Source organism: Myotis nattereri (assembly GCF_964212035.1).
Source record: "Myotis nattereri genome assembly, chromosome: 1".
Taxonomy (NCBI): Eukaryota; Metazoa; Chordata; class Mammalia; order Chiroptera; family Vespertilionidae; genus Myotis; species Myotis nattereri.
Window position 1 is genome coordinate 9,054,440 of NC_138075.1, and position 27,673 is coordinate 9,082,112.

Below are 27,673 nucleotides of genomic sequence, written 5' to 3' on the forward strand. Positions count from 1 at the left end.
ACAATTAAAAGTGCCTCCCCCACCTCCAGTCACTTGTTTTCTTGTCGTCACAACTCTGGTAATGCTCTGAAATTGTCTTGTTCATTCATTGATTTACTTAATATCTGTCTCTGTCGCTAGAAAGGAAGCTCCGTGAAATTGGGGATCTTGTTCTATGCATTCTCACCTCCTGCCCTGGGCCTCGGCATCCTCACCCATCACCTGCGAGACGAAGGAGGAAAAGAGAAAGGTGAATGCAGCCTGGTCCACCTGAGCCTCACGCCCCGCCCAACTCAGACCTCACATTCCCTCCCGGCTGGGCGTGGCCCTTGTCACTCACGTGAGCTGCAGTGGGACTCCGCCCCGCTGGTAGGATGGGCGTGGCCTCCAATGTTGTGTCCGCCGCGTGCAGTCTGTCGTCAGCGGGAATAGAGTCACGTCACACGCACGCAGGCCTTGCCCCGCCGTATCTTCTTGCCGCAGGCGGAAGAGGGCGTGGCCAGGCGCGAGGTCCCCGCAGCTGCCGGCGCGGCCGCCTGCATCGCCTCCAGGTGGCTGCTCTCAGCTCTCGGCCGCTCAGGCAGCTCGGAAGCCACTCTGTTTGGGGTCCTCGCTGCCCTTCCACGTCTCCCGGAAGAGTAGCCGGGCCGTGGCCGGGCCCTGGCAGGTGCGGGCCGGGGTTGCTCAGCCTGGCCTCTCTCCGGGCGGCTGCTGCGGGGGCGGCCCAGGAATCTTCAGGTGCAGTGGCTCCGGAGTCCTCAGGTGAGGCGGGGGCCCAGTGGGTAGGACGGGTCCGCTTGGGGCGATAATGGCCTGAGACGCGGGGGCGGCGTCCCCTTAGCGGAGTCTTCGGTCTCCGCCGCGTGACGGGCTGAGGAAAGGGGCCTCCTCTCTCCTCCCTTCCCCACCCCCAGGCCGGTTGGACCGCTGTTCCCCTTCCGGAGGCTCGGCGAGGTGGTGGGAGCGCAGTGGGGATCTGCACTCGCCTCCCTGGGACCCACTGACTGTCCCGCCCTAGGGCCGGCCCGCTGACCCCAGCCTCCCCTCCTGTGTGTGGACACCTGCCCTTGCACCGGCCCCCCCGCCGCCAGCCCCATCCACGCCCTCTCGGCCTCCCCTCCCCTCCGCGTGGCCGTGTCCTGGGGCAGTGGCCGCGGAATTCTTGGAGGGGTTTGCACCTCTGAAGTCCGTTCGGGACATTTGTCCACCGGGCCGGTGCCCAGGGCCCTTCTCCGTATTTATCTAATTGGTTCATTAGCGGTCATTAGCATGCAGCCACAGGCCTTGCTTTAGAGCCCTGTTAGCTTTGAAACGAGGGGTGCCACGTAAGGAACTAATACGTGTTTTGCATTATTAGGAGAGAGACTGCGCCTCCCACACCACCAGTGTTTACTCGAGAATAAGGGACCCTTTACATCCGCGGGGAGTTGTAGTCACACAGCATTTCAGCTCCATTTTCACTTGACTTCAACCTAAGCTCTGTGAAGTACCCAGGGAGTTAGTGGTCCCATTTCTTTCCTAAGGAACAGATTTAGAGGGTTTCTTGAGGTTATTCAGATACTGAGCGGCTAGGTGGGAAAGGCAGGGGTTAAAAGGTGGGCCTGGCTGATTTAGACTGGAGTATCTGAGCTGCCATTTAAACTCTGAGATCTTTCTAAACCTTTTCCCCACTTGCGGGGGGGGGGGGGGGGGGGAGATACACGTATTGCTACAGATCGCATAATGTGGTTGTGAAAATCATGTGATGACATAAAAATTCCATCAGCAATATTTACGGGTGCTTACTGTGTGCTACATGCGGGGAATTAATTGGTGAGCAAAATAGACAAGGCCTTTACCCACCTACTCCCTTTCCCTGAGAGGGAGAGAAAGAAAAAGAAACACAATTATAAAACAAAAAAGTGCCTGTGAGGGAAAAGAGTACGCGCGAACACAGAATGGTAAGACCTGATTTAGATGGAAATTAAAAGGTTTGGGGAGCAGATGACAATTCAAGGGGAGATTAAGAACCAGAGTTAAAGTGAAAGAGTGTTCCAGGCAAAAGGAACAATGTGCACATTCAAGAAATGTTTAACTTTAAAACACACACACACACACACACACACACACACACTTCAGAGAGGAATGGAGAAGGAAAGAGAGATATTTGAATCCACATCCTGCATGGTTCAGGGTTCGGGATCTGGAGAAGGGCCGCGCGCAAATGACAGAGACGAGACAAGAAATAATAATTTGGAAATATTGTGGGCCAGGAAGAAAGCCCAATGCAAGGGAAAGGACTTCCACTCATGCCCAGGCCTTGCCAACCTTTTATTCAGTTTTAGATGCACATCTAGCCCTTAGTCTGGCAGGTAATTGCAGTAACAGGTAGACTATCTTAAAGGTCAGTAAATATTAGAAAGATTTACTCTGAGACTATTTGGTCCGGAAATTGCTTGAGCCCCCATTGTCTGGACTAAACAATTGGTGCATAGCTCTGGCCCTTGCCAGGGCTCAAGGTTCACCAGCATTCCGGGCTCCTTGTTTACACTTCTCTAATAGTGAAGACAGTAGGTGGTTTCCCACAGAGATAGAAATATCAATGATGAGAATCACTGATCAGCTGCCTCCTGCACGCCCCATACTAGGGATTGAGCCTGCAACCCTAGCATGTGCCCTTGACCATAATCGAACCCGGGACCCTTCAGTCCACAGGCTGACACACTACCCACTGAGCCAGACTGGCCAGGGCTGTTTGTTAACTTTTTAATACAGTATTCTTCCTTCTATATCACAAGGATTAATTATTTGTCATTACTCTGATTCATTGTGTCAGGCTATAAGTACTCAAACATATATCAAATTAATGTCTATGCAGTCTTATTTTTTTAATTCTTAATTTAGCTTAATGTGCACATAGTCAGTACTGAGTATTTAACTTATTTGAAGGTGTGCTTTAGACAGATTATGTGCACACCTTAAGTTATCCATTGTAGTGTTGCATTTTAAGAAAATATATTTTGTATTAATCAGAAGTTTCTTCAAGTTTTAGCACCGTAAAACAAACTTCAGGGAATTTTTATTTGGTTGCACTGAAATTTTGCTGTATTAGATGCTATTTGGATGCTTTTGCTACATTAACATTTATCCTTTGTTGAAACAGGAGTAATAACAATAGTGGTAGTTGTAATTATGGTACTAGGAACTTCTAAAATGAGTGCCTATTGTGTACCAGGCATTCTGCAGAGTGTTTTTATGTATCATTTAATCTTAAAAGTATCCTATAATATAAGTACATTTATTTTACTCACTTTCTAGATAAAGTTTCTCAGTTTCAGTAAAGTAGTTTGCTCAACATTACATAGCTAGTAAGAAGCAGGGCTAGGCATTCAACCCAGACTGACTCCAGGCTCTGCTGTTACGCCACACTGATCACTTCATGTCCTTTTTACAGGTTCACCAATAGGATTATTCTGCTGCCATCATGTCTTGGCTTGCTGACCTTGCTGGAAAGGCAGAAGACCTTTTAAACCGAGTCGATCAAGGGGCTGCAACCGCTCTCAGTAGAAAAGAGAACACCAGCAGCATCGTATACAGCAAAAATACTGACTATCCTGAACTTCACCAGCAAAATGCAGACTTGACTTACCAGACTGGATCTAAAGCTAATTATATCTCCTCAGCAGCTGGTAACATCAGAAATCAAAGAGCCACCATCCTAGCTGGCACCACAAACGCGAAAGCAGGACCCAGGACCTCAGTGGAGGCCTCCCATTCTGTTGAAAACTCATCTGTTCCTAGGCCTTCATCTCAGTTTGTTCGGAGAAAAAAGTCAGAACCTGATGATGAGCTGCTGTTTGATTTTCTTAATAGTTCGCAGAAGGAACCTACTGGGAGGGTGGAAATAAAAAAAGAAAGGGGCAAGCCCCCTGTCCTCCAGAGTTCCCAGACAACAAGCGCCAGTGCTGGGAACACCAGCGTAACCGCCATCAAAACCATTGAAGAAAATCCTGGGAGCCAAAGCCATGGTAGCTAATCAGTCCTCTATTTCTTATAGAGTTAAGCTGACTGGATGTGTCATCACAGCCTAATACATTTTGGTAGTGTTTCTCGTCCTCGTGTTCCCTGTCCCCACTGGTGGAAGGGCAGGCCCTCTGAAATGTGTGGTACCCACAAGAGAGACAGCTTGGAATACTGTCAGTCAATATGCAGTTATAGTAGGGACCTTGGAATTTTGTCTGTAGGGTAATTACCCAGCATCTGAGAAATTACATCCAAAATGATCCTCTAATGTATTTTAAGGTACGAAAAAAACAATTCTGAAATATGAAAGAAAACATAATTTTGGATTTGGGACTTTCTCAGTTCATTTCTTTTTGTCATTGGAATTATAAAAATGACAGGAGGCTGTACTTCATATATATATATATATATATATATATATATTTCCACATCTCTTCTTGACAATCAGTTTTGTGGGTGGTGGTGGTTTTCCTGTATTCCCCCTAGAAGTAAAACTGAGAGACTGAACTGTGATCCAAGTTCATTTAAATTGCTGTGAAATTATCTCTACCTGGACATCTGCTCATCTTCAGAAATGACGTTAACATGTTAATGTGGCTAATTCAAGTACCTACTAACCATTTTTAAATGGCAATAAACATGATAGGTTCCTGCAGGGATTCCTTATAAAGTTGGTGATTAATGGGAATCTGTTATGTTCTTAAACATTATAGCTTCTCCCACAGTCTTGGCTGCCAGTGAATAAAATATGCCTTGTATCTGTAAGATAAAAAAAGTGGTAGAGGTGACCATTTAGGGCAGTAGCAATTGATTAATTATGCACACTTCCAAATTTCTTCTCAGCTATCTTTTCAGTGGTTATACAAACATTGAGAACCTAATGGGTGGCAGGATATAGAAGTGAATGAAGTGGTTCAGGATCTAGTCACTAGGGTCGCGACCCCTGAAAATACATCCTGCATTTCAGATATTTACATTACAATTCAGAACAGTAGCAAAATTACAGTTATGAAGTAGCAACTAAAATAATTTTATGGTTGGGGGTCACCACAGCATGAGGAACTGTATTAAAGGGTCGCGGCATTAGGAAGGTTGAGAACCACTGATAGTGGGTGAGATAGATGTATTAATATAATTTACATATAGTGTCATAAATGCAGTAATTGAGGTATTGTCAGAGGGTTGTAAAAACATAAAGGAGAAAGCAACTAATTGCCTAAGTTTTCAGGTCAGGGTTCAGAGGGTCTGTAATTGGAGCTTGGTCTTAAAGAATGGACTGGAGACAGCATCCCCTGCAGAGATCCTTTAAGTTTGTTAGTGTTGTTCTGGGAACACTGAGTGTGAGATAGATTCCTATAAATCATTTTTTGTTAAAAAGTGGTCCCTGGACTTCTTGTATTAGAATCACTTGTGTGCTTAATAAAAAATGAATTATTGGGTATCTCCCCAGACCTCCTGATTCAGATTTTCTGGGAATGGAGTAAGGCATCTAATTATTTTTGTTTTTTAGGTGGTTGCTAGACCAGTAAAAATTGAAAGTACCATAGTAATGTGATACTAATAGAGGTCTTTTAAGCTTAAATTTGACTTGAATTATTTTTCTACTTTTAAGGAAAACAGCCTACATTTTAATTGTAAAGGAGGGATCAACCTGATTGACAGGGAAGTTAGTGAGAACCAGTTAATACATGGGAGTTACAAAAATAGTTTTGTTTCTCTAAGGCAGGGTCTCTCAATTTTGTGACTATTGACGTTTAGGCTGAATAATTCTTTGTTACAGGGACTGTCCTGTCCTTTGTAGGATGTTCAGCAGCATCCCTGGCATCTTAACCCATTAAATGACAATAGCACCCTAAGTTGTGACAACCAAATATGTCTTCATACATTACCAAATGTCCTTTGGGGGGCAAAACCACCCCAGGTTGAGAAGCCCACACTCAGCTCCTTAGTAGTGGAATTGCTGGGTTGTTGGATGTGACAGTGTTCAGCTACACCAATAGCAAACACCAACTTGTTTTCTTAAGAGGTTGTACCAATTTATAATTCACCAGCTGTGACTAAGAGTTCCTTTTGCTCTGTTTTCTCACCAAAATTTGATTATTTTCAATGTGACTTTTTATATTTTTCTAATCAGGTGTGAAAATGTCATTATTTTTTACTTCTCTCATTGCTATATGAGGTTAGGCATCTTTTCAAATATTTGACTATTTGGGTTTCATCTTTTGGGAAGTAGCTGTTCAAGTTTTTTGATCATTCCCCCCCCCCCCCAATGGATTATTGATTTAGCTTCCTTTGTAAAGTCATTATTTTAGTCCATTTTAATCATTAAGTATAGTTCATTTTTTAGCATGTAATTTCTTTGAGTAAGGAAAAAATATATTTGCATCATATTCAGTAGCAAATTAAAAACAGGATGAATCTGAATTCCTGATTCATCTGAGGGTTTCTTTAGGTAAGGCATTTAGATTCCAGTTTGCTATATAACTGACTGCTCTGACCTATTATTAACTCTCCTTGCCTTGAAACCCACAGCTGTTCTTTTGTGCCTTTCTAATATTTTCAGTATTGAGACTTCTTTTTTTTTCCCAAAAACAATTTGGAGACAAAAGTGAGACCAAGTCTAATCACCTAAATTATTCCTGATTTTATACTTTCCAGAACTGTATTTTTTTAATAAGATATATTTTAATTGATTTCAGAGAGGAAGGGAAAGGGAGAAAAGGATAGAAACATCAGTGATGAGAGAGAATCATTGATTGGTTGACTTCTGCATGCCTCCTACTGGGGATCCAGCCTGAAACCCAGGCACGTGCCCTGATTGGGAATGGAACCATGACCTCCTGGTTCCTGGTTTGACCCTCAGCCACTGAGCCACACCAACTGGGGCAGAACTGTATTCTTATATCTATTCTTTATCACCATTCAGTGTATCCAGGATCCTTATACGTCTATAGGCTCCATCTATGAGAATGAAATTTCATCAGAGGAAAGTCTATTGAGAATTTAAATTTATTTTTTATGGTTTTTTAGCTATAGCAGTCCACATGAGCCAGCCAAAAGGCAGTCTACCAAAGTAGACTACTAATATCTATGTTGTGAGCATTTCAATGTAACAAAAATGTACTCCTTTTTCACAGAAGCTTCTAGTAATTCAGATTCTGGCCATGAAATCCAAGAGGATTCTTCAAAGGAAAATGTATCATCAAATGCTTCCTGTGCTGATCACAACCCATTATCTACTGATGATGGCAAATCACATGAACTGTCTAATCTTCGGCTGGAGAATCAACTGCTGAGGAATGAAGTTCAGTCTTTAAATCAAGAAATGGCCTCATTACATCAAAGAGCCAGGGAAACTCAAGAAGGTAGAGCCTTATTCAGATTGCCTAAGATTAGAAATTTAACATTTCAAAAATAAACTAAAACATTGATTACAGCTAAGCTATCAGAAATATGTTAGATGAGCTCAGTTGGTTAGAGCATCATCCTGATACGCCAAGGTTGTGGGTTCAGTTCCTGGCCATGACACATACAATAAATATGTTAGATGAGACTTGTAAATAGTGTTTTCATAGAAATATAGGGTCCAGATTTGAAAATGGGACCAATCATCCTCTCACCAACCCAAAAAAGAAAACATGGGCTTGTTTGGTCATTCTTTTTAAAAAAAAAAAATTTTTATTGATTTCAGAGAGGAAGGGGTGGTGGGGCGGGGGGGGGGGGGGAGAGAAACATTAATGATGAGATAATCATTGATGGGCTGCCTCCTGCACACCCCCTACTGGGGATTGAGACTGCAACCTGGGCATCCACTGAGCCAAACCAGCTAGAGCTGGTCATTCTTTTAGGAGCTATGAAATTTAAGAATTCAGGAGAACAGAACATTAGCGATCATCTGATTCATTTGGCTGATCTGTTTTGAACCTTCTAGGGAATTGTTCATGAACCAAAGGCAGAATTAAGGTAGAGGACACTAGCCAGTGAGGTCGCTGTATTGCCCTGCTTTAGGGGACATAAAATGAATATGGAATTTCCTTTGAATAGTACCCTCTGGAATTGTGCAGTGTGGTGGCCCTAGGCTACAAAACCCTCAGATTTCTCAGAAATGGGTAATTAAAAAGTAATCCCATGACAGAGGTAATGATGGGGAAATATGTTAGTGTTATTGTAAGTGGGGCTGAGGAGAAAACAAAAGGAAAGAAATCTCTGCCTTGGTTCCTGGGGGTGATGAGAAGAAATGTGGGGAGGGTAGGAAGAGCTTTGCCAAGACATGGATGGAGGCCCGGAAGAGTGCATTAGGAAGATAGTTTAAGTCTTGTTAGACTGACTAGAAAGAGCTTCACTTCACCCAGACTAATGTAGACAGAGAGAGAGAGCTTTTCCTGAGATCCTGTAGAGTTTGCTTCAATTTAAAAACAAAAGTTTGTTTTGCTGGCAAACTCAATCATAGGTGGCACATGAGGGTATGGTAATCTGCACTGCATTGCTCTTTCTGAATCAGTTTCCTAGGTTTAAGGAATATCATCCTTTTGCCACAGTAATGGAAAGAAACATTCTTTTCTGTGCTGCTTTTTTTTGTTTGTTTGGTCTTGCTGGGGTGTACATTATCTACCCTTCATTTGGGTCTGCATTCTTTGTTGTCTCTAGCAGAACTCTACAAGTTCACTGACCTAAGACTTTCTGCTATCTCTGGTTTTTGGCCAAATGCTTTATGATCTGTCTCCCAAAAAAACATTTGTAGAAGAGCAGCTGGCATCATGCCCCTTTCCGACCTGTTACCGGTAATACAGATGTGAATGTTGGCCTTGAAAAATGGGAGCAAAAACGTTGAAGATATTTGTAAGCTAATTTTGGCAAGAAGTAAAGTTCTAAAGGGACTCAAAGGAGAATTTGTGTATGCTCTGAAAAAGATATGTTTGGTCGAATACCGAAACTTCTGTTTGTTTGTTTTTTAGAATTAAACAAAGCAAGAGCAAGAGTTGAAAAGTGGAACGTTGACCATTCAAAGAGTGATCGAATAACTCGAGAACTTCGAGCCCAAGTAGATGACCTGACCGAAGCGGTGGCTGCAAAGGATTCCCAGCTGGCTGTGCTGAAAGTGAGACTCCAGGAGGCTGACCAGCTACTGAAGACTCGCACAGAAGCTTTAGAGGCCTTACAGAGTGAAAAGTCACGGTAGCCAATGCTGTTAACAATGAAAACATGAGCTAGAATGATTCTCCCTTTCCAGTAAAAGTAATGATAAGCACTTAGTGCATTCTACCTAATGAAAATTTAACTTTTGGAAATTTACAAGAGGGAAAATTTAGTTTTTATTAATGTTGGAAATGTGTGTAATTTAAAGTGGATTTATTATTTGAATCTTGAGATGCATTGTTAGCAAATTCTGAATTTAAAAATATTTGAAGAGCATAGTATAAAATATAAGTGGTGTGTACTAATATTTGGATTCCTGAAAATATAGATGACATTCCATTAGAGCAGTGGTTCTCAACCCTCTGGCCCTTTAAATACAGTTCCTCATGTTGTGACCCAACCATAAAATTATTTTCGTTGCTACTTCATAACTGTAATGTTGCTACTGTTATGAATCGTAATGTAAATATTTGATATGCAGGATGGTCTTAGGCGACTCCTGTGAAAGGGTTGTTCGACCACCAAAGGGGTCGCGACCCACAGGTTGAGAACCACTGCATTAGAGGGAAAAGATTTCTTTAAGCATGTTTCAGTCAAACCACCCTTTTTGTGCTAACAAGCCAACACTCTAAAAAAATTATTCTACCGTGTCACTTGTACCCCGTGGAAATGAGTTATTTCAAGTGATGCATTTTCGTTTAGAATAACGCAGGATCACAGCGAAGGTAGTAGCCTGCAGAATCAAGCTCTGCAAACCCTTCAGGAGAGACTGCATGAAGCGGATGCCACTCTGAAGAGAGAGCAGGAGAGCTATAAGCAAATGCAGGTTAGAAAAGAACAACAGAGTTCTTTTGTTATTTGACCTTACGCTGTTTCATAGCACATTTACTCTTTAACACATTGTATGCGGGAAACGTATTTATACGTTCTACCAGTGTAGTAGAGCGCGGGACACGTATTAATGCGTTTTTTATAGACTAGCGGTAGAATGCGGGTAACATATAAATACGTAAACTAAAGTTATTGTAATTTTACTGAACGTTGCCATTTGCGCAAAAAATTAGCAAAAGTGGCCCACGCCACCTGTTAGCGTGTGATAAAAACTACCCGCAAACATTAATAAAATTCTGCAGTGTATTTCAGAAAATTCTGTTTCTGTGACAGAAACCAAGTATTTGAAAATTTAGCTTGAACCTTGTATTTGAAAATTTAGCTTGAACCTTGCTAAATTTATTTTATTTTATATATTGACATACAATTAAAATAGATTTGTTTATCAAATTATAAGAAAAAGTTTATTTAGAAAATTACAGAGGCAGCTGGGCTACGTGGGCTCAGGAAACGGGTTACAGAGGCAGAAAGAAGGGCCCTGGGATCTTAGGAGAGAGAAAGGCAAAGGTAATGCGCCTGCGCTTACACCTCTGTGGGGAAGAAGAGGGGGACGGGAAGGGCACTGGCTTGCTCCCGAGAGGGAGAGTGCCTGAAATAGCTACTATTCACTAGAGGTAGACATCTTTCATTTAATGTGGTTTGCAACCAACATTACCATTATTTGACTAGAAGCCAACTTGGAGCATCTGGTTTATTCTTTGTGTTTAAGCCTTTAGTGATTCCAGTTTAATCTGATTCATTTATTTTAAGACAAACTTGTACATAATGTTTAGAGTTTTACTCTTAAATTAATTTTTGCATCTAATTCAGTGATTATCAACCCTGTACATATTAGAATCACCTGAGTAGCTCTTACTACTTTCTGATGCCCAGTGTCCACTCCCCGAGAGTGGTCCCATTCATTGTATGAGGTAGGGCATAGGTGTTGGTGTTTTGGTCTTACGGGTTCACAGATATAGCTAATGGGCAGCCAGGGTCCATTGGTCCCAGTGGTTGGCAAACTGCAGCTCGCAAGCCACATGGTATTGTGGGGAGAGAGATAGAAACATCAATGATGAGAGAGAATCATTGATCAGCTGCCTCCTGCATGCTCCCTCCTGGGGATCGAGCCCACAACTCAGGCATGTGCCCTTGACCAGAATTGAACCCAGAACCCTTCAGTCTGCAGGCTGATGCTAGTCTATCCACTGAGCCAAACCGGCTAGGGCTTCCATTTGTTTTCTAATAGACTTTCTAGTTTTCTGTAAACCCCATTCTTCATTGATTAGCTAATATCAGATCAGATCTGGTATCCAAATGACCAGATTCACCTGGGAAATTCTTAAAAAACAGATTTCCAAGCCCAGTCTTAGAAATTCCAATACAGTAAACCTGGGGAGACCTTGGATGGCTGTATTTCTAACAAACTCCCTAATTATTTTGATACATTACTGTGTTTGGGAGCACAGTTTCTAACAAATTAAGAGTGTTTTTGGGTGTGTGTGTGTGTTTTTTAAAAACACATTTTTATTGATTTCAGAGAGGAAGGGAAAGGGAGAAAGAGACAGAAACATCAATGATGAGAGAGAATCATTGATTGGCTGCCTTCTGCACCCCCCCCCCCCCCCCACTGGGGATCAAGCCCGCAACCCAGGCATGTGCCCTGACTGGAAATCAAACCGTGATCTCTGGGTTCACAGGTCAACACTCTACTGAGCCATCCTGGCTGGGCTGAAGAGTGTTGTTGTTTTTTTACCTACCTGTTATATTATCAGGCTGAACTACTAATTCCCATAAGATATCTAAATGGATGGTTGTAAAATATATCTCAAAGCAGAATGTTGTAAGGGTGATATAAAAATTTTTCAGAGTGAGTTTGCTGCACGCCTGAATAAAATGGAAGTGGAACGTCAGAATTTGGCAGAAGCAGTTACTCTGGCAGAAAGAAAGTATTCAGATGAGAAGAAGAAAGTTGATGAGCTACAGCAGCAAGTCAAGATGAATAAGTCCAACTTGGAGTCCTGTAAGCAGGAATTAATTGACTACAAGCAAAAAGCTGCGAGAATACTCCAAGTAAGCATGAAATGTACACGTTTGAATGTTAAGTTTTATGCCCATTAACTGGGAGACACTTTGAGACTATAAGTCTGAGATGATTTGTGTTTAGCTAGGTTGGCTAAACATGAACAATATTTCTAAGTACTCTCCTTAGAAATATTATAAAAAGGAAGAAATGTCTCTTATTCGTACCACTTTTTTATTTAAATTCATGCTGCCACTACCTAGTTCAGGTCTTCAACCTGTCACCTTAATAATCATTGTGAGAATATTAATGTTTGTTGTTAAACAGCCATTTTATTCTTCCTTGTTAATCCTCTGTTGAATTTTTTAGAACAACTGGTCTAGGCCTCTTCTAACTCTCAGAATTGCCTCATCTACCTTTGTTCCCCTTCCTTAGATCTAAGGTGACCTTACCTTCTTTACTAAAAAAGACTGTAGTCAGCTAGTATAGTTTTCAGTTTCTCTTTCCTTTCCCTCTCATATCAGAGGGAAAACATGTCCTTTCATTTTATTTTTTCTAGGATAATTTTTCTGCCTGAGCATTCACTTCATCTCCTCCCACCATATTTAAGCCCTTTCTCCACAAGTCTGTCTTGTCGCTCTGTCTTTCTGCTGCTGCCTTTCTGGCTCAGTTTACTCAAGAACACATGCTTCCTTAGTGGAAGAAGAATGAAAAAATAATCCTTTTGGCTTTTGGGCTACTTTGATCCATTTCCTTGTTCTCCTTTCTTTCAATGACAGACTTATCAATTATTGTATACTAGAGGCCTGGTGCACAAAATTTGCGCACTTGGGGACATTGGGGGGGTGTCCCTCAGCCCGGCCTGCACCCACTTGCAGTCTGGGAGCCCTTGGGGAATGTCCGACTGCTGGCTTAGGCCCGCTCCCCATGGGAAATGGGCCTAAGCTGGCAATCAGACATCCTTAGCACTGCTGCAGAGCAGGAGAGGCTCCCGCCACTGCCGCTGCACTCGGCAGCCATGAGCCTGACTTCTCACTAAGTGGTGCACCCCCTGTGCGAGTGCATTGACTACAAGGGCGTAGCTCCTGCATTGAGCGTCTGCCCCCTGGTGGTCAATGCATGTCATAGTGACCGGTCATTGTGCTATTTGGTCAATTTGCATATTAGCCTTTTATTATATAGGATATGCTGTTTTCATGTTAGAATTATTAACTTCAACTCCCCCATGTAGTTTCTATCCTAACTACTTTTCTGAAATTGTCTTCTCAAAAGTTTTTACTGACCTAAATGTATATTTTCTGTCCTTTTCTTAATTTCCACCCACTTTGGTTTTGGCAGAGCATTTGATAATGTTAACCCTCCTACCTTCTTGACACTCTTGCCTTCTAATGTGACCTGCACTGCCTTACCTCTTTTCTCTCTCTTACTGATGTTTCTGTCTCTGTTGGGCCTTCTTCCCAACCTCCAAAGAGGAAGAGTTCTCTTAAATTCTTAAGCCCCCTTTTGTTATTCTTTCTTACTTTGCATTATCATACACTCACTCTGCTTCTGTGACTTCAGCATGTGTCCAATCCTAACTTTTCTACCCCAGTTTCCAAAAATCTGCCATGGGACATTCCAACCTTCAAACCTGCTTCTCCTTCATTCTCCTATTTCGATAAGTATTGCCATCTTCCTAGGCAATAGAGCTTGCAAGTGCAGTCTCACTTTGACTCCATCTTTTCCTTTATCCCCCACCTCTTATTGGTTACAAGCACCTTTTTGATTCCACGTTCATGAAATATCATGTCCGTCTCCTTCAAACTCTTCTTTTTAATTATTTTTGTTATATCATTCTAATTTATTAATTCATTTAAAACGTACTTATTGAACCCCTAACTATTCCCTAGGCTGAGGTACAAAGCACCTACCACAGATGTGTCCTCTTTCTTAAAAGATTGTTCAGTTTTGTGGAAAGACACTGCAGTAATTGATATGATGGAGTTATTGATGCAATAAGCCCTTAAAATCTGCCCAGGAGTGAGGAGGAACTTGAAGGATGAGTCGCAAGACTTGTGGTAGGGAAGAGATTTTAGATAGAGCAGCCTGTGACACAGCAAGGGGCACTGGGGAACATGAGATATTTAATGAACCACAGCTAGTTCCCTATTGCTGGTGCATAAGGTATTAGAGATTAAGAGATAGGAGATAAAGCCTGGCTGGTGTTGCGCAGTGGTTGAGCATTGACCCATGAACCAGGAGGTCATGGTTCGATTCCTGGTCAGGTCACATGCCCAGGTTGTGGACTTAGTACCCAGTAGAGGGCATGCAGGAGGCAGCCAATCCATGTTTCTCTCACATTGATACTTCTCTCTGTCTTTTCCTCTCTCACTCTCTCTAAAAATCAATGGAAAAATATCCTTGGTGAGTATTGAAAAAATAATAATAATAAAATGGCAGTATTTAAAAAAAAATTGATGTGAAAATTTCAAGAAGGCAATCAGAAATACAGGCCTGAAGCTCAGCAGAGGCTCTGGGCATTAACTCTGTGGGTATATATATATATATCTCCTATATAATAAAAGGGTAATATGCAAATTGACCAAATGGCAGAATGACCTGTCACTGTGACACGCACTGACCAACAGCGGGCAGAGGCTCAATGCAGGAGCTGCCCCCTGGTGGTCAGTGTGCTCCCACAGGGGGAGCGCTGCTCAGCCACAAGCTGGGCTGATGGCTGGCCTGGCAAGCACAGTGTCAGTGGCAGTGGGGGGAACCTCTCCCGCCTCCATGGCAACACTAAGGATGTCTGACTGATGTCTTAGGCCCATTCCCCATGGGGAGTGGGCCTAAGCCGTCAGTTGGACATCCCCCAAGGGCTCCTGGACTACTAAAGGGCACAGGCCAGGCTGAGGGACCCCTCTCCCCCGAGTGCAAGAATGTCGTATATCAGGCCTCTAGTGTGTGTGTGTGTGTGTGTGTATTTATTTATTATAGATAATTTGAAAACTACAGAAAATTTTGAAGAAGTCACCCATAATTATACCACATAAAAAAGCAACAGTTTTTGATGGAGAGTGGCTTTCATATACTTATATTTAAGGTGAAAGAGCTGATGGTCTTACTGTTGGCCTACAATTATAGCAGTTTTTGAACTGGTTTTCCCATATCAAATCTCTTTTTCCACTGCATCCTTTATACCGGGAGTCTGCACACTTTTTCTGTAAGGGAGAAAAATAGTACATATTGCAGACTTTTGGGCTATGTGTGGCGTCTATCATATATTCTTTGTTTTTATCATTTATCTATTTAAAATGTTTTTAATGATTTCAGAGAGGAAGGGAGCGGGAGAGAAATAGGAACATCAATGATGAGAGAGACTCATTGGTCAGCTGCCTCCTGCATGCCCCACAGTGGGGATCGAGCCCACAAGCCAGGCATGTGCCCTGGTTCATAGGTTGACGCTCAACCACTGAGCTATGCCAGCTGGGCTGTTTCTAACTTTTAAAATGTAAAAACCATTCTTAGCTTACAGGCTATACATACAGAAATGGGCCACTCTGACCAGAGTTTGTGAACACCTGCTTTATGCCACCACCAGATTAAGCCTCCTAAAATGCATCTCTCATCATAACATTTCCCTGTCTACTTTCTGGTCATTTGTTTTAGCCTACCAAATAAAATTCAAACATTTAGTCTGGTATCTGAAACCCCCACAAATGGGTCCTAACATACTCTTTGAGTGCATCTCAATGAAATGTTCTTAAAGGCCTTCATGCTTTTGCAGTTTTATGCTTTGCGCTCTGTTTTCTCTCCACCTGTTAAAATCCTAGCCAATTTTCAGGACCAATAATAACAGCTATCTTTCAAGTCAAGTCTTCTCTTCCCCAGAAGTGGTTTCCCCTCCTTGGAACTCTAGAGTGATCTTACCATATCCCTCCTCTGCTTGCATTTATTGCCCTCTACTGGATACTTGTCACCTCCCCTTTAGTTTATAAGGCAGAGGGTGCTATCCGAAGTGAGAGACACTATCTTTATGACACAGGACACTTAGCACAATGCCAAGCCCATCATAGGTGCTCCATAGGTGTCTGTTGAGTGGATTGTGATAGGAAAAATAAGGGTGAGAAAGAATGATAAAAAATATGAGAAAAATCTTAATGAATTTCAATAACATGGTTCTGGGGACTAAAGTCCAAGGACATTGTATAGCAAGGCTCTGTTGTATTTATATCCCAATGGATTTCCTCCATTAATTTCTTCGATGAAGGATATCATTGGAATATTTCCATAGTGGTTTAGTTGGTATATGATAGACGATATTCAATATACAAGCTAATCTTTGCTTTGCTTTAAAATATTTCTTTTTTTAATGTAATAGTCGAAAGAAAAATTAATTAACAGCTTAAAGGAAGGATCTGGTTTTGAAGGCCTGGACAGCAATACTGCTAATAGCATGGAGCTAGAAGACCTTCGGCATGAAAAGGAGATGCAAAGGGAAGAAATACAGAAACTGATGGGTCAGATACATCAGTTGAGATCTGAGTTACAGGTAAGATTCCTTACAGTTCACTTCAGAGACAGCCATTTACCCCAGCTGTTAATAGAGGTGCTGGATTCTGTATTTTAGGGGAAGGGTATTGGTGAAATAACATGTGGAACTTCTGGAATAATAGTTACCATATGGAAGTGAACCTAAAGCAATACGTTTTTTGTCCATTGATTGACTTCAAGTTATGGCAATAATAAATGTAGGTAACCAGATTCATTCAGTCAACAAATGCTTACCAAGTGTCTGTCATGTGCCAGGCATCTTCTAGGCTTGGAATTGTAACAAGGAACCAGACAGAATCTTCATACTTCTGCATCTTACATTCTAACAGTTAAATACAAATTAGATTTTGGCTTGTCTGTATAACTGGGATGTTTTCTGGTATTAAAATGGGACCAGGGATTGTCTTTTAATTGTAGTTTCATGCATAATCTTATAATTTTATAGTTTATTTATAATTACTATATTTAAGAGTAAACTGAGCCATTAATTTAAACATAGGGTCTTTGACATAAATATAGGAAGAGTCTCTGAGGATGAGAGAAGATAAAGTACAGGGTAGCAAGCCTTCTTTAAAAATAATTCACAGAGGCTATTCATCCATGCATTAACTCAGAATTATTGATTTGTAAGACATACATAAACCACAAAGGAAAGTGGGGAAGTTGTGAGAATAGCTTGTCTAGAACATAGGCCTGAATGTCAGATCAGAGATAGATCTCATCCTGGGCCCTTAATCGACATGTTACCTTGCACAAGGCAGTTTATCTCACTGAGCCTGAGTTTTCTCATTTGTAAAATGCAGATAAAGGTTATTTTGAGAATAAGGATATGTGTAAAAGGCTCTTGGTAAGTAGTAACTGCTATTATTTCTGGATTTTTTCTTCTTCTTATTGGCCAACTAGAAGAGCCGGTAAAGACTTCTGTCCTTGTAGTCTTTAAAGTAGGATTTTTTTCCTGTAAATAATTTTCAATTCCAAACAATTGTAGTCCCATGAACTTAGAAATTAAATAGATATTAATTTTATTCATACCCTGCCTTCTTCAAAAATGTCTTTTGGGTAGAATTGTGAAAAATACTTGTTTATTTAATATCACATCCTTCCCCAGCATGTGTGGCTCTCAGTGGCTCTCAGCATCAACTCATGAAGCAGGAGGTCACCGTTCAATTCCTCATAAGGGCACATTCCTGGCACATTCCTCATAAGGGCTTGCTCCCCAGTAGGGGGCATGCAGGAGGCACCTGATCAATGATTCTCTCTCATCATTGATGTTTCTGTCTCCCTCTCCCTTCCTCTCTGAATTAATAAAAGTTAATATCCTTACCCCAACCTCATTGAGACATTAACCCATTTTCCTACCCTTTTTTAAGAAGTTTATCAAGTCTATAATAAAGATTATAGTATTAGGTCTAGCAAAATGGGAGAATGGTTAATAATTATAATAGCTATCATTTACTGAGCACTTCCATGATAGGCGCTGCACTAAGCCACTAAGCTCGATATATATATAGATATAGATATATCTCCTTTCATTTATCCCTTATCATAACCCTGTAAGGGAAATAATATAGTTTCATTTGACAGTTTGAAGAAATATAGGTATGAAGAAGGAAAGTAACTTCCCATGACTTGTAAAGTGGTAGAGCCAGGATGTGATCCCTAGTCTGTCTGATTCCAGAACATGTGTTCTTTTTTTTATTATTATTATATTTTTTATTGATTTCAAATGCTCAACTACTGAGCCACGCCGGCCAGGCAATTCAGTTCTTTTTGAAACTGCTAGCTTTTGAATACAGATATAAATCTCCCAGTGGGGCACTGTCTTTTCGTACTTCTTTTATTTTTTTAATTCTTTATTGTTTAAAGTATTATATGTAGTATTACATAGGTCTCCTTTTCCACCCATTGACCTCTCCCTGGCTACCACCACCCCCCATCTTCTCGTACTTCTTAAACCAAATGGTTTATGTGCCATGGCAGCTATGCTATCCTGTTCATTGCTCTCACCATTTGCCATCTATACTAATAAAAGCCTAGGTGGTCCTTGCGCCCTCGTGCGCAACATCATCACAAGGTGGCCACCACAAGATGGCAACATGCACAGCGGAGGTGGGGCATGGCGGCCACTCTGTGCAGTGAGGCCTGGAGGTCCCATGGCTCCGCACAGCGCGGAGGAGGCCGGTCCTGGCGGAGGAGGCAGGTCGCAGCAGGGGAGCAGTTAGGCGTCAATCAGGCTGATAGGGGAGCGGTTAGGGGGCGATCAGGCTGGCAGGCAGGCAAGCAAGTGGTTAGGAGCCAGTGGTCCTGGATTGTGAGAGGGACGTTAGCAGTCGGACATCCCCCAAGAGGTCCCAGATTGGAGAGGGTGCAGGCTGGGCAGTGGGACACCCCCCTCCCCCGTACCAATTTCGTGTACCGGGCTTCTAGTATTACATAATGAAGTGTCAGTTTATATGCTCCTTTTAGGCTGAGACCGTGTCTTTCATCTTTGTCCCTCCCGTGCCTGCTGACTCCAGTTCATGGTGCGTGATGATTGCTCAGTACATATTGAACTGAACAGTTATTGATTGCTTTCACATGTAAGATTCATCTTTTTAGGATATGGAGGCTCAGCAGGTCAGTGAAGCAGAATCAATAAGAGAACAGTTGCAAGATCTGCAAGACCAAATAGCTGGGCATAAAGCATCTAAACAAGAACTTGAGGCAGAATTGGACCGACAGAAGCAGGTAAGGATTTTAGATTGATTATTGGAGAAGACTGTCTCCCAGCTGTCACACGAGGACACATCCCAGTAAATCAGCTTCCTGACATTCTTAGGAGATGTGCTTAGAGAACTAGTGGTAGACAGGCCTGGCTGCTACCACTGTCCTACGCTCTTTAATTGTTTGTTTTAACAGCTGAAAAATAGAGGCACAAAATGGTTATGGGGCTTGCCTAATTTCACACAACTAATTACAGAATAGAGTAGAATCAGGATTCCTGTCCTAGAGTTTTTTTTCTACTACGTATTTTTTTTATATTTGTTTGTCAGAGTGTATACATATAGAAAACTTAAAAACATCAGTTGATTTTTATATTTTACTACATTTGTATTTTCTGGACACAACAGTAATTCCTAGTTAATAAAAATATAACATTAGTACCATATTAGATTACTTTTTCTGATTGAGAAAAAGTGCTTATACAGATTATACTTACAAATCATCGTTAAGATTCTATTTCATTGTTCAATTAGCAGTTGTCTGCTCCCCAAGTATATTTTACTTTAATATACTTCTATAGTAGTTTTCATATTAACACAGTTAAACATGTTTATAGCCTCATTTTCAGAATAAGATTCTCTGTCTAATATTAATAACATCTATAATTTACTGAGCAGTGACATTGTTATAGGCACTTAATTTACATTATCTTATTTCATTTCTCACAATAAAATCACTATCCTGTTTATTTTATAGAAGATAAAACTATTCCAGCTTTGCATATTTATGTCCTTTAAAGATTTTTTTTTTAAATCATCATGTGAGGACATGCTTAGAGGAAGAGAGGAACAGAGAGAGACAGAGAGAGAGAGAAGCATCGATGTGAAAGAGAAACATTGATTGGTTGTCCTCTGTACGTGCCCCAATTGGGGATCAAAATCGCAGCCCAGGTTTGTGCCCTGGCTGGGAATTGAACTGGCAACCTTTCGGAGCACAGGACGGCACTCAATCAACTGAGCCATTCTGGCCTGGCGGATTTTTTTTTTTTCATTAGGATTTATTCTTTCTGAAACTGGTTCAATTCTCAGAGAAATACTTGTTTTTATTGTGAAAATAGCACTCAAATCTGTTTTTGCATATTAAGAGAAAAACTCACTGAGTAGCAACCTGTAGAGTACATCATGGGCTGTATTAATTTAATTACAAGATTAGCTGTCCTTTCAGAAATTGCACTTTAATCTATTTAATGATCTAATATATATTTAAAGGCAAAAATTTTATATTCTTGGTGGTTAGTGAGATAACTTTCATTTTATTATGGCACATGGTTTCAACCACATTCATTTCCAGTGCCCTTCTATAAAATGAGGGAGGTGAGTAGAAGAAAGTGGAGCTGAATGTTCTGTGGCTGTTTACTTAGTAAACAGATGTTCTGGATGTGAAGAACTTAACATCTAGATTAAATGTCCTGTAGTGCTCTTTATCAGTTTAGATAATTTCAACCTTAAATTTCATGCTAACCTGGAGCTTCAGAAATAAGGCGTACCTGTAAATTATTCTTCTAACCCTAATTACCTTCCTCATTTTCTCTCTTTTTTTAAAAAATATATTTTTATTGATTTCAGAGAGGAAGAGAGAGATGGAAACATCAATGATGAGAGAGAATCACTGATTGGCTGCCTTCTGCTCTCGCCCCCTACAGGGGATCGAGCCCACAACCCGGGCATATGCCCTTGGCAGGAATCGAACTCAGGACCCTTTAGTCTACAGCCTGACGCTCTATCCACTGAGCCAAACTGGCTAGGGCCATTTTCTCTCTCTCTTTTTTTAAATTTTATTTTTTTCACTTATCTCAGTTTTTACAGTCTGTGAAATGAGCAAGTTGAACTAAATGTCTAGCAGGGGTCCTCAAACTATGGCCCTCGGGCTACATGCGGCCTGCCGGGTGTTTTTGCCGCCGCTGTGTGCATAGGAATTTGTTCATAGTTTTTTTTTTTAAACTATAGTCCGGCTCTCCAACGGTCTGAGGGACAGTGAACTGGCCCCCTGTTTAAAAAGTTTGAGGACCCCTGGTCTAAAGTATCTCTGGAAGCTTAGTCCATCTCACATGTATGTCTTCATACAGCTCCTTTTACTGAAGGAGCAATATGAAGCTCCCAGCACAGTGAAGCATAATGCTTTTTAAAATTGTCATACAATATACCATTAGTTTTAGGTGTACATTATAGTGATTCGATATTTATATACATTGCAAAATGACCCCCAGGATGTTACCATCTGTCACCATGCAAAGTTATTAACAATATAATTGACTATATTCCCTATGCTACATAATGCTTTTGAAGGTACTTAGCTAACTAATTACTCTTTCTTTCCTGGATGTGCTTTGTTTTTAAATTCGACTTGACTCTGAATGATCGTATTTATTGTACAGACTAGCAGTGGTTTAATGCAGTTGATAGTGAACCCAGAGGTATTTCTTTGTTTCTTTCTCTCTTTTATTAATGACAGTGCAAAAAAGGTACAAGATATTGCCTGATACAAATAAACACATGAATAAGCTGCTCAACATCATTAATCATTAGGGAAATGCAAAGTGAAACCTCAATGAGATAGCACCACATACCCAACTAGATTAGCTACACTTACAGAGGCTGACAACACCAAGTGTGGGAAGGATGCGGAAGAACTGGCATGCTCTCATATTGCTGTGGGAATGCAAACTGGTACAGGTTTTGGAAAACAATTTTCAGGTTTTCTTCCTTTAAGTTAGACATACACTTATCATATGATGATCCAGTAGCAGTTCTAGAAAAATTTAAAACATATGACCACGTAAAGACTTGTGCTTAAACATTAATGTACAAATTGATACATGATGCTGAAGTATAACTTTTCATCAGACCCATCCAAATCTGTTCATTTATTCATTCAGTATATACTCAGCCCATATTGATGTCTACTATGTGTCAGGCACTGTTTTAGGTTCTGGGGTTGGAATAGGGAAGGAACGCTGTTTTAACTTCCATTTTGTGCCTCACTTTGTAGGAATTCCATTACATAGAAGAAGATCTTTATCGAACAAAGAACACATTGCAAAGCAGAATTAAAGATCGAGAAGAAGAAATTCAGAAACTAAGGAATCAGGTATGTGTCATTTACAACTTCGGCAAAGATACCGTTCATTGTAAGGCCACATTTTTCCAAAGAATACAGTAAGATCTTCTTTTTCCATATTTTCATCTGAGTTTTCTTGTTGCAGTGGTACAGTGTTATTTTCAACCTGATATAGAGTTTTCATCTATGAGTCTGCACTTGCTCTATTCTGTGGCTTGCTTCTTATAAAAGTACTAGAGGCCCGATGCACGAAATTTGTGCAAGGGGCTCGGCCCACGTAGCCGTGGTGGCTGCTCTCAGCCCTCACAGCCCCTTCTTTGTCCGGAAGGTCGTCTGGAAGGACGTCCAGAAGGTCATTCGGCTGTCCAGTCTAATTAGCATATTACACTTTTATTATTATAGATCTTGTAGCCAGAGTCACTCAGGGAGATGTGAATTATCCCAATACCTTCTAACTTCAAGTGGGGATTATGCAGATTACCAGTTTCATAAATGTGTTTTCTCTTTCCTAAGAAAAATCCAGGGATAAATCTTTCTATTAGCAATTGATAGGTCTTTCATGAAGTCAGCAAGACCTCTTTGTAACTCTGAAAATGTGAAACATACAGAAAACAGCCTGTGCCTAGCACCCAAGTTTACCAGTCTTGATCATTAATTGCCAAAATCATGCTTTCGCTTACTCCGTAGTTGTAGATTGTCCTTTCCTCCCTTCTCTTCAGGCGATTGACTCAATAAGTAATGGACTCCTTTAAACAGTGTTGCCAAAGTGATTGATAAATGCGGAGGCAGTTCCTGGGAGTCTAAAAGAAGGCTGAGGTCAGCTCGGGCTAGAGTGGTTGGAAAAGGCTTCAGGGAAGAGGCTCTGAAGGCAGGTAGAGCCTAGATAAGAGAAGGGGACTGAATTTTCCAAGCGGGAAATGTGGACAGCTGAGTGGAAGAGGGAAATGGTGACAGATTAGAACAAATAGAAGATGCAACGAAGGAAGTTACTAACAACCGTCACCAGACCCAAGGAAATTCTCATTTAATATCCCTAAATACCACGTGCAACAGGCACTGCTGTCCTCACTTAACACATGAGGAGACAGACAGCAAGCACATTTGTCCTCACTGGAGGAAACAGATTCAGAGAGGTATAGCAGTTTGTCCAAGTCAGGTAGCTAGGAAATCGCAGCGCAGGGACGAAAACCACTGGGAGCGAGTGGTCTTTGCACAACTGTTGTTATTCGGGTCAAATGTTTCAACTATGTCCCATGGATCAGTGCTTTCAGATATTTTTGACCATGATGTACGTTCTTACAACGTACAAAACTAATGTTACGTTGCAAAGAAATTTTACAAAACAATACTCTCACATACCATGTGCTATACGCTCTGATACGTCCCATTCTGTTCTACTTTTTAACGGGTCGATTGTGAACCAACAAGTTGATTTTGTGACCCACTAATACAGTTTGAAAATTGCTTCTGTAGAAAATGAAAGAATCATTACAGAGTTTTGAGAAATCAGTGAATACCACAGTTCACCTGTGGGGATGTGGCAGTGTGGTCTCTGTGTTGTATGACCGGTTTTATGTAATACTTTTATGAACTGTTGCCTTTCAGCTTACCAATAAAACCCTAAGCAATAGCAGCCAGTCCGAGTTGGAGAGTCGACTCCACCAGCTGACAGAGACTCTCATCCAGAAGCAGACCATGCTGGAGAGCCTCAGCACTGAGAAGAACTCGCTGGTCTTCCAGCTGGAGCGCCTCGAGCAGCAGATGAAATTGGCCACTGGAGCCGGGAGCACTGGGTCTTCCATCAATATGTCCGGAGTTGACAATGGCGAAGGTAATAATAAGAACGGCCGGTTCAATTCCAGTCAAGGGCACGTACCTTGATTGCAGGCTCCTCCCCGGCCTGGGCCCTGGTCGGGGTGCTTGGGGGAGGCAACCAGTCGATGTGTTTCTCTCACATTGATGTTTCTCTCTGTCTTTCCCTCTCTCTTCCACTCTCCCTAGAAATCAATGGAAAAATATCCTTGGGTGACGATTAAAAAACAAAAACAAAAACGTTTTGTTACCTTAATTCCTAATGTTGCTAATTCAAACGCGATTTTGATAAGTTAAAAAAAGACCATTTTTATTAAGAAAGAGGTTTTATCCAATGAAGCACCCACTTTTCTCCTGATGTGAAGATGGGCCATGTGCTGTTTGATATGATCATTAGTAAATTGGACTGTGAACTGATTAATATCTCTCACTAATATGGGACTTGGAGAAAAGAGGCCTGTTTTATTGATTTTTAACTTTTTTCATATAAATGAGTTTCATAGTATAGCTTATACATTGCTTTATAGGAATTTGTTGTGTAAATACTGTAATTTGTTTGATCAGTTCCTTATGGTTGGGAATTTAGATTGTTGCCATTTTTGTCGCTAATATAGCGGTTCTGAGGAAAATATTTTCTCTATATCTCTTATTTTCTTGGGATAAATGATTAGAAATGGAATGCTGGGTGAATAGTACACATTTGAAAGCTTTTGATTTTTAGTGGCAAAATCAGCAAATAATTATTAAGTGCCTAGTTTGTACCCAGGTACTATCCTAGACATTGGGCAACAAAAGAGACCAAAATCTCTGCTCTGCAGATCTTAAACTCTGGTGGTGTGGAGAGGAATGCAGGTGGAGGACACAGGCAGTAAAGAACAATGTGAGATGGTGGTAGGTGCCGCTGAGGAAGGGAGACACCGGGTGCTGAGTGTGGAGAAAGGATTGTACTTTAGGGTGGTCCAGGAAGACCTCATTGAAAAGGTAGGAGGGAAGATAGTAGACGATGAGGAGATCCACGGGAAGAGTGTTCCAGGGAGGGAGAAGAGCAGTGCAAAGGCCCTGAGGCGGGAATGTTGCTGGCATGTTGCAGGAACAGCAGGGAGGCCAGCAGGAGTGAGGGGAGTGGAGTGTAAGGTGAATTCAGAGAACTTGGAGGAAGCTGTTTAGGCCTGTAGGACGACTTCTCTGAAGGAAGGGAAAGCCACTGGAGGGACTTGAGAAGGGTGGCTGCTGTAACCTGTATTTTAACAAGATACCTCTGGCTGCTAAGTCCATAATAGACTACAAAGAACTAAGAGTGGAGGCAGGGGACCAGGAGGAGCTGTTGTATTAATCCATGTGAGAAATGATGGTGGTTCAGACCAGAGTGGGGATTGTGAGGATTGATGTTAAAGGTGAGCTGACAGCATTTGCTGGCAGATGGTGAAGTTTGATAGGAAGAAAGGAGTCAAGGTGGAGGCCTGAGCAGGTGGAAGGATGGAGTTCTCATGTCTGAGATGGGAGAACTGCAGGGCGAGTGGGTTGGCAGCAGGGGCGAGCAGTCAGTACCATGGTCTCGGCATGCTCAGTTTGAGATGACTGTTAGACATCCAGAGGGAAATGGAGCCAGGTGATTGGACAAGTCGAGTTGGGAGAGGTCTGGGCTGGAGATGAGATGTGGGAGTCATGGGCTTTGTAGAAAGGCCATTCTTACTAGCACAGGAGTTGTGTCCATTAGTATTGACTGTGACGACACTTGGTATTTATAAACTTGAATTTTTGCTAATTTCATAGAGAAATAATTTTTCTAGTTTTTACATTTTGATTTTTTGGATATGGAAGTTCAAACATTTCATATAATCAAATTTACCTGTTTGTTTGTTTTTTATGATTTTTATCTCTGGATGTAATACTTAGAAAGTTGGCCTTGAGAATTTCTTCCACGTGTAACTTAATGTATATTCACTGTAATCTTGTTAGAAAATTCATTTTGCTGTCTGTACCTCCATTCATTATTTTCTTCTTTAAACAGGGGCACGTCTGCGAAACGTTCCTGTTCTTTTTAATGACACAGAAACTAGCCTGGCAGGAATGTATGGAAGAGTCCGCAAAGCTGCCAGTTCAATTGACCAATTTAGGTAAGTCCTGCCAGTAACGATGAGTGATGGACCATCAAATATTTTTATAACCTTTTCTAGTGGTTTCCATCATGGTGAGTCCCATCAGATAGAGCTGATATTTAAGTGGCTTTTACCTTATTCCTTTCATGGTATTTCAGTGTCATGAAATTGCTTTAAGAGGTCTGCCAGTGCCTTTACTTATTGAAGATGATTAATCCTGACTGTTTCTTTCTGTAATAAACTCTATTTAAAAACTCATTAAATTTTATTGAGAAAGTCTCTATTACATATAAATGCATCCATTTGAATGCTTTATCTCATTTGTCATGTGATTAGAATAAAAGATGCTACTAATGAACAGTACTCATTGTAATGTTTTTTATGTTACATAAATAATACATAATTTATGTTATGTATATATTTATAAATAAACTTTTTATACTAGCAGACATCCACCTTACATAGAAAATGTTTTAGAGTTTATCGGGAGTGAAGAGAGGACCCTAGAGAGCTCCAAGCAGCTGCACTGCCATCGCTCCGGCCTAGTTACCATCACACCCTAGGAGGAGCCGCAGCTGCTGCAGACAGCCCCAGTCACCATCACCCCGACCATCAGTAGGGAGGCCTGCCACTCCCACCCTCAGCATTGCCATCACCAAGTCTGGCACCACAGGCAGTGGCACAGGGAGTGCCAGCCCAGGTAGCCTCATACCCTGGGCACCGGCCAGCAGGGACAAAATCATTGCAACGAAGATTTTGGGAGCAGTAAAATGGTTCAGTGTAAGAGACGGATATGGTTTAATCAACAGAAATGACACCAAAGAAGATGTATTTGTACACCAGACTGCCATAAAGAAGAACCCCAGGAAGTACCCTCACAGTGTAGGAGAAAGAAAGGCTATGGGTTTGATGTAGTTAAAGGAGAAAAGGGTGTGGAGGCAGCAAATGTTACAGGCCCTTGTGGAGTCCAGTGCAAGGCAGTAAATAGGCAGCAGACCATAAGCATCATAGATGCTCTTCACGTCAGAGGGTCCTCCATACAATTGCCAGCAGGATTATCAGAGACCCAAGGTCAACAGCTACCTCGACATCAGTACCGTTGCAATGTATGCAGATGCCTAGACCACCCTAAACACAAGATGCCACTGAGACTCAAGCAGCTGATCCGCCAGCTGAGACTTCATCTCCCAAAGCTGAGCAAAGCAGGGCTGAGTAAACGCCAGCTTACCATCTCTGCTATCCGGTTCAGTCATCCAACAAGAAGAAATGAAGATCAAATTCCAGCAATAGTAAATGACCATGCCTGGCCAGTGTTCCTAAGTGGTTAGAGCATCAGCCTGTGCACCCAAGGGTCTTGGGTTTGATTCCCAGTCAAGGGCATGTATCTGGGCTGTGGGTT

At 41.6% G+C, this 27,673-nt stretch overlaps 1 protein-coding gene across 2 annotated transcripts in view; it reads left to right on the forward strand.

Annotated features, from left to right (window-relative positions):
- Window positions 1–403: 403 nt before the first annotated feature.
- Window positions 404–27,673, forward strand: part of GOLGA5 (golgin A5) — a 31,460-nt gene continuing 4,190 nt past the window's right edge. Inside the window, exons 1-11 of one of the 2 annotated variants that reach the window (XM_081096076.1) lie at window positions 404–741; window positions 3,413–3,986; window positions 7,119–7,346; window positions 8,937–9,156; window positions 9,820–9,943; window positions 11,857–12,060; window positions 16,371–16,541; window positions 19,142–19,270; window positions 22,295–22,393; window positions 23,969–24,194; window positions 26,187–26,292. In XM_081096076.1, the coding sequence (XP_080952202.1) occupies window positions 3,443–3,986; window positions 7,119–7,346; window positions 8,937–9,156; window positions 9,820–9,943; window positions 11,857–12,060; window positions 16,371–16,541; window positions 19,142–19,270; window positions 22,295–22,393; window positions 23,969–24,194; window positions 26,187–26,292 (2,051 nt within the window). In that variant the 5' untranslated portion in view covers window positions 404–741; window positions 3,413–3,442. The remainder of the gene's footprint in view (window positions 742–3,412; window positions 3,987–7,118; window positions 7,347–8,936; window positions 9,157–9,819; window positions 9,944–11,856; window positions 12,061–16,370; window positions 16,542–19,141; window positions 19,271–22,294; window positions 22,394–23,968; window positions 24,195–26,186; window positions 26,293–27,673) is intronic. The other variant, XM_081096077.1, reaches the window with a different exon arrangement.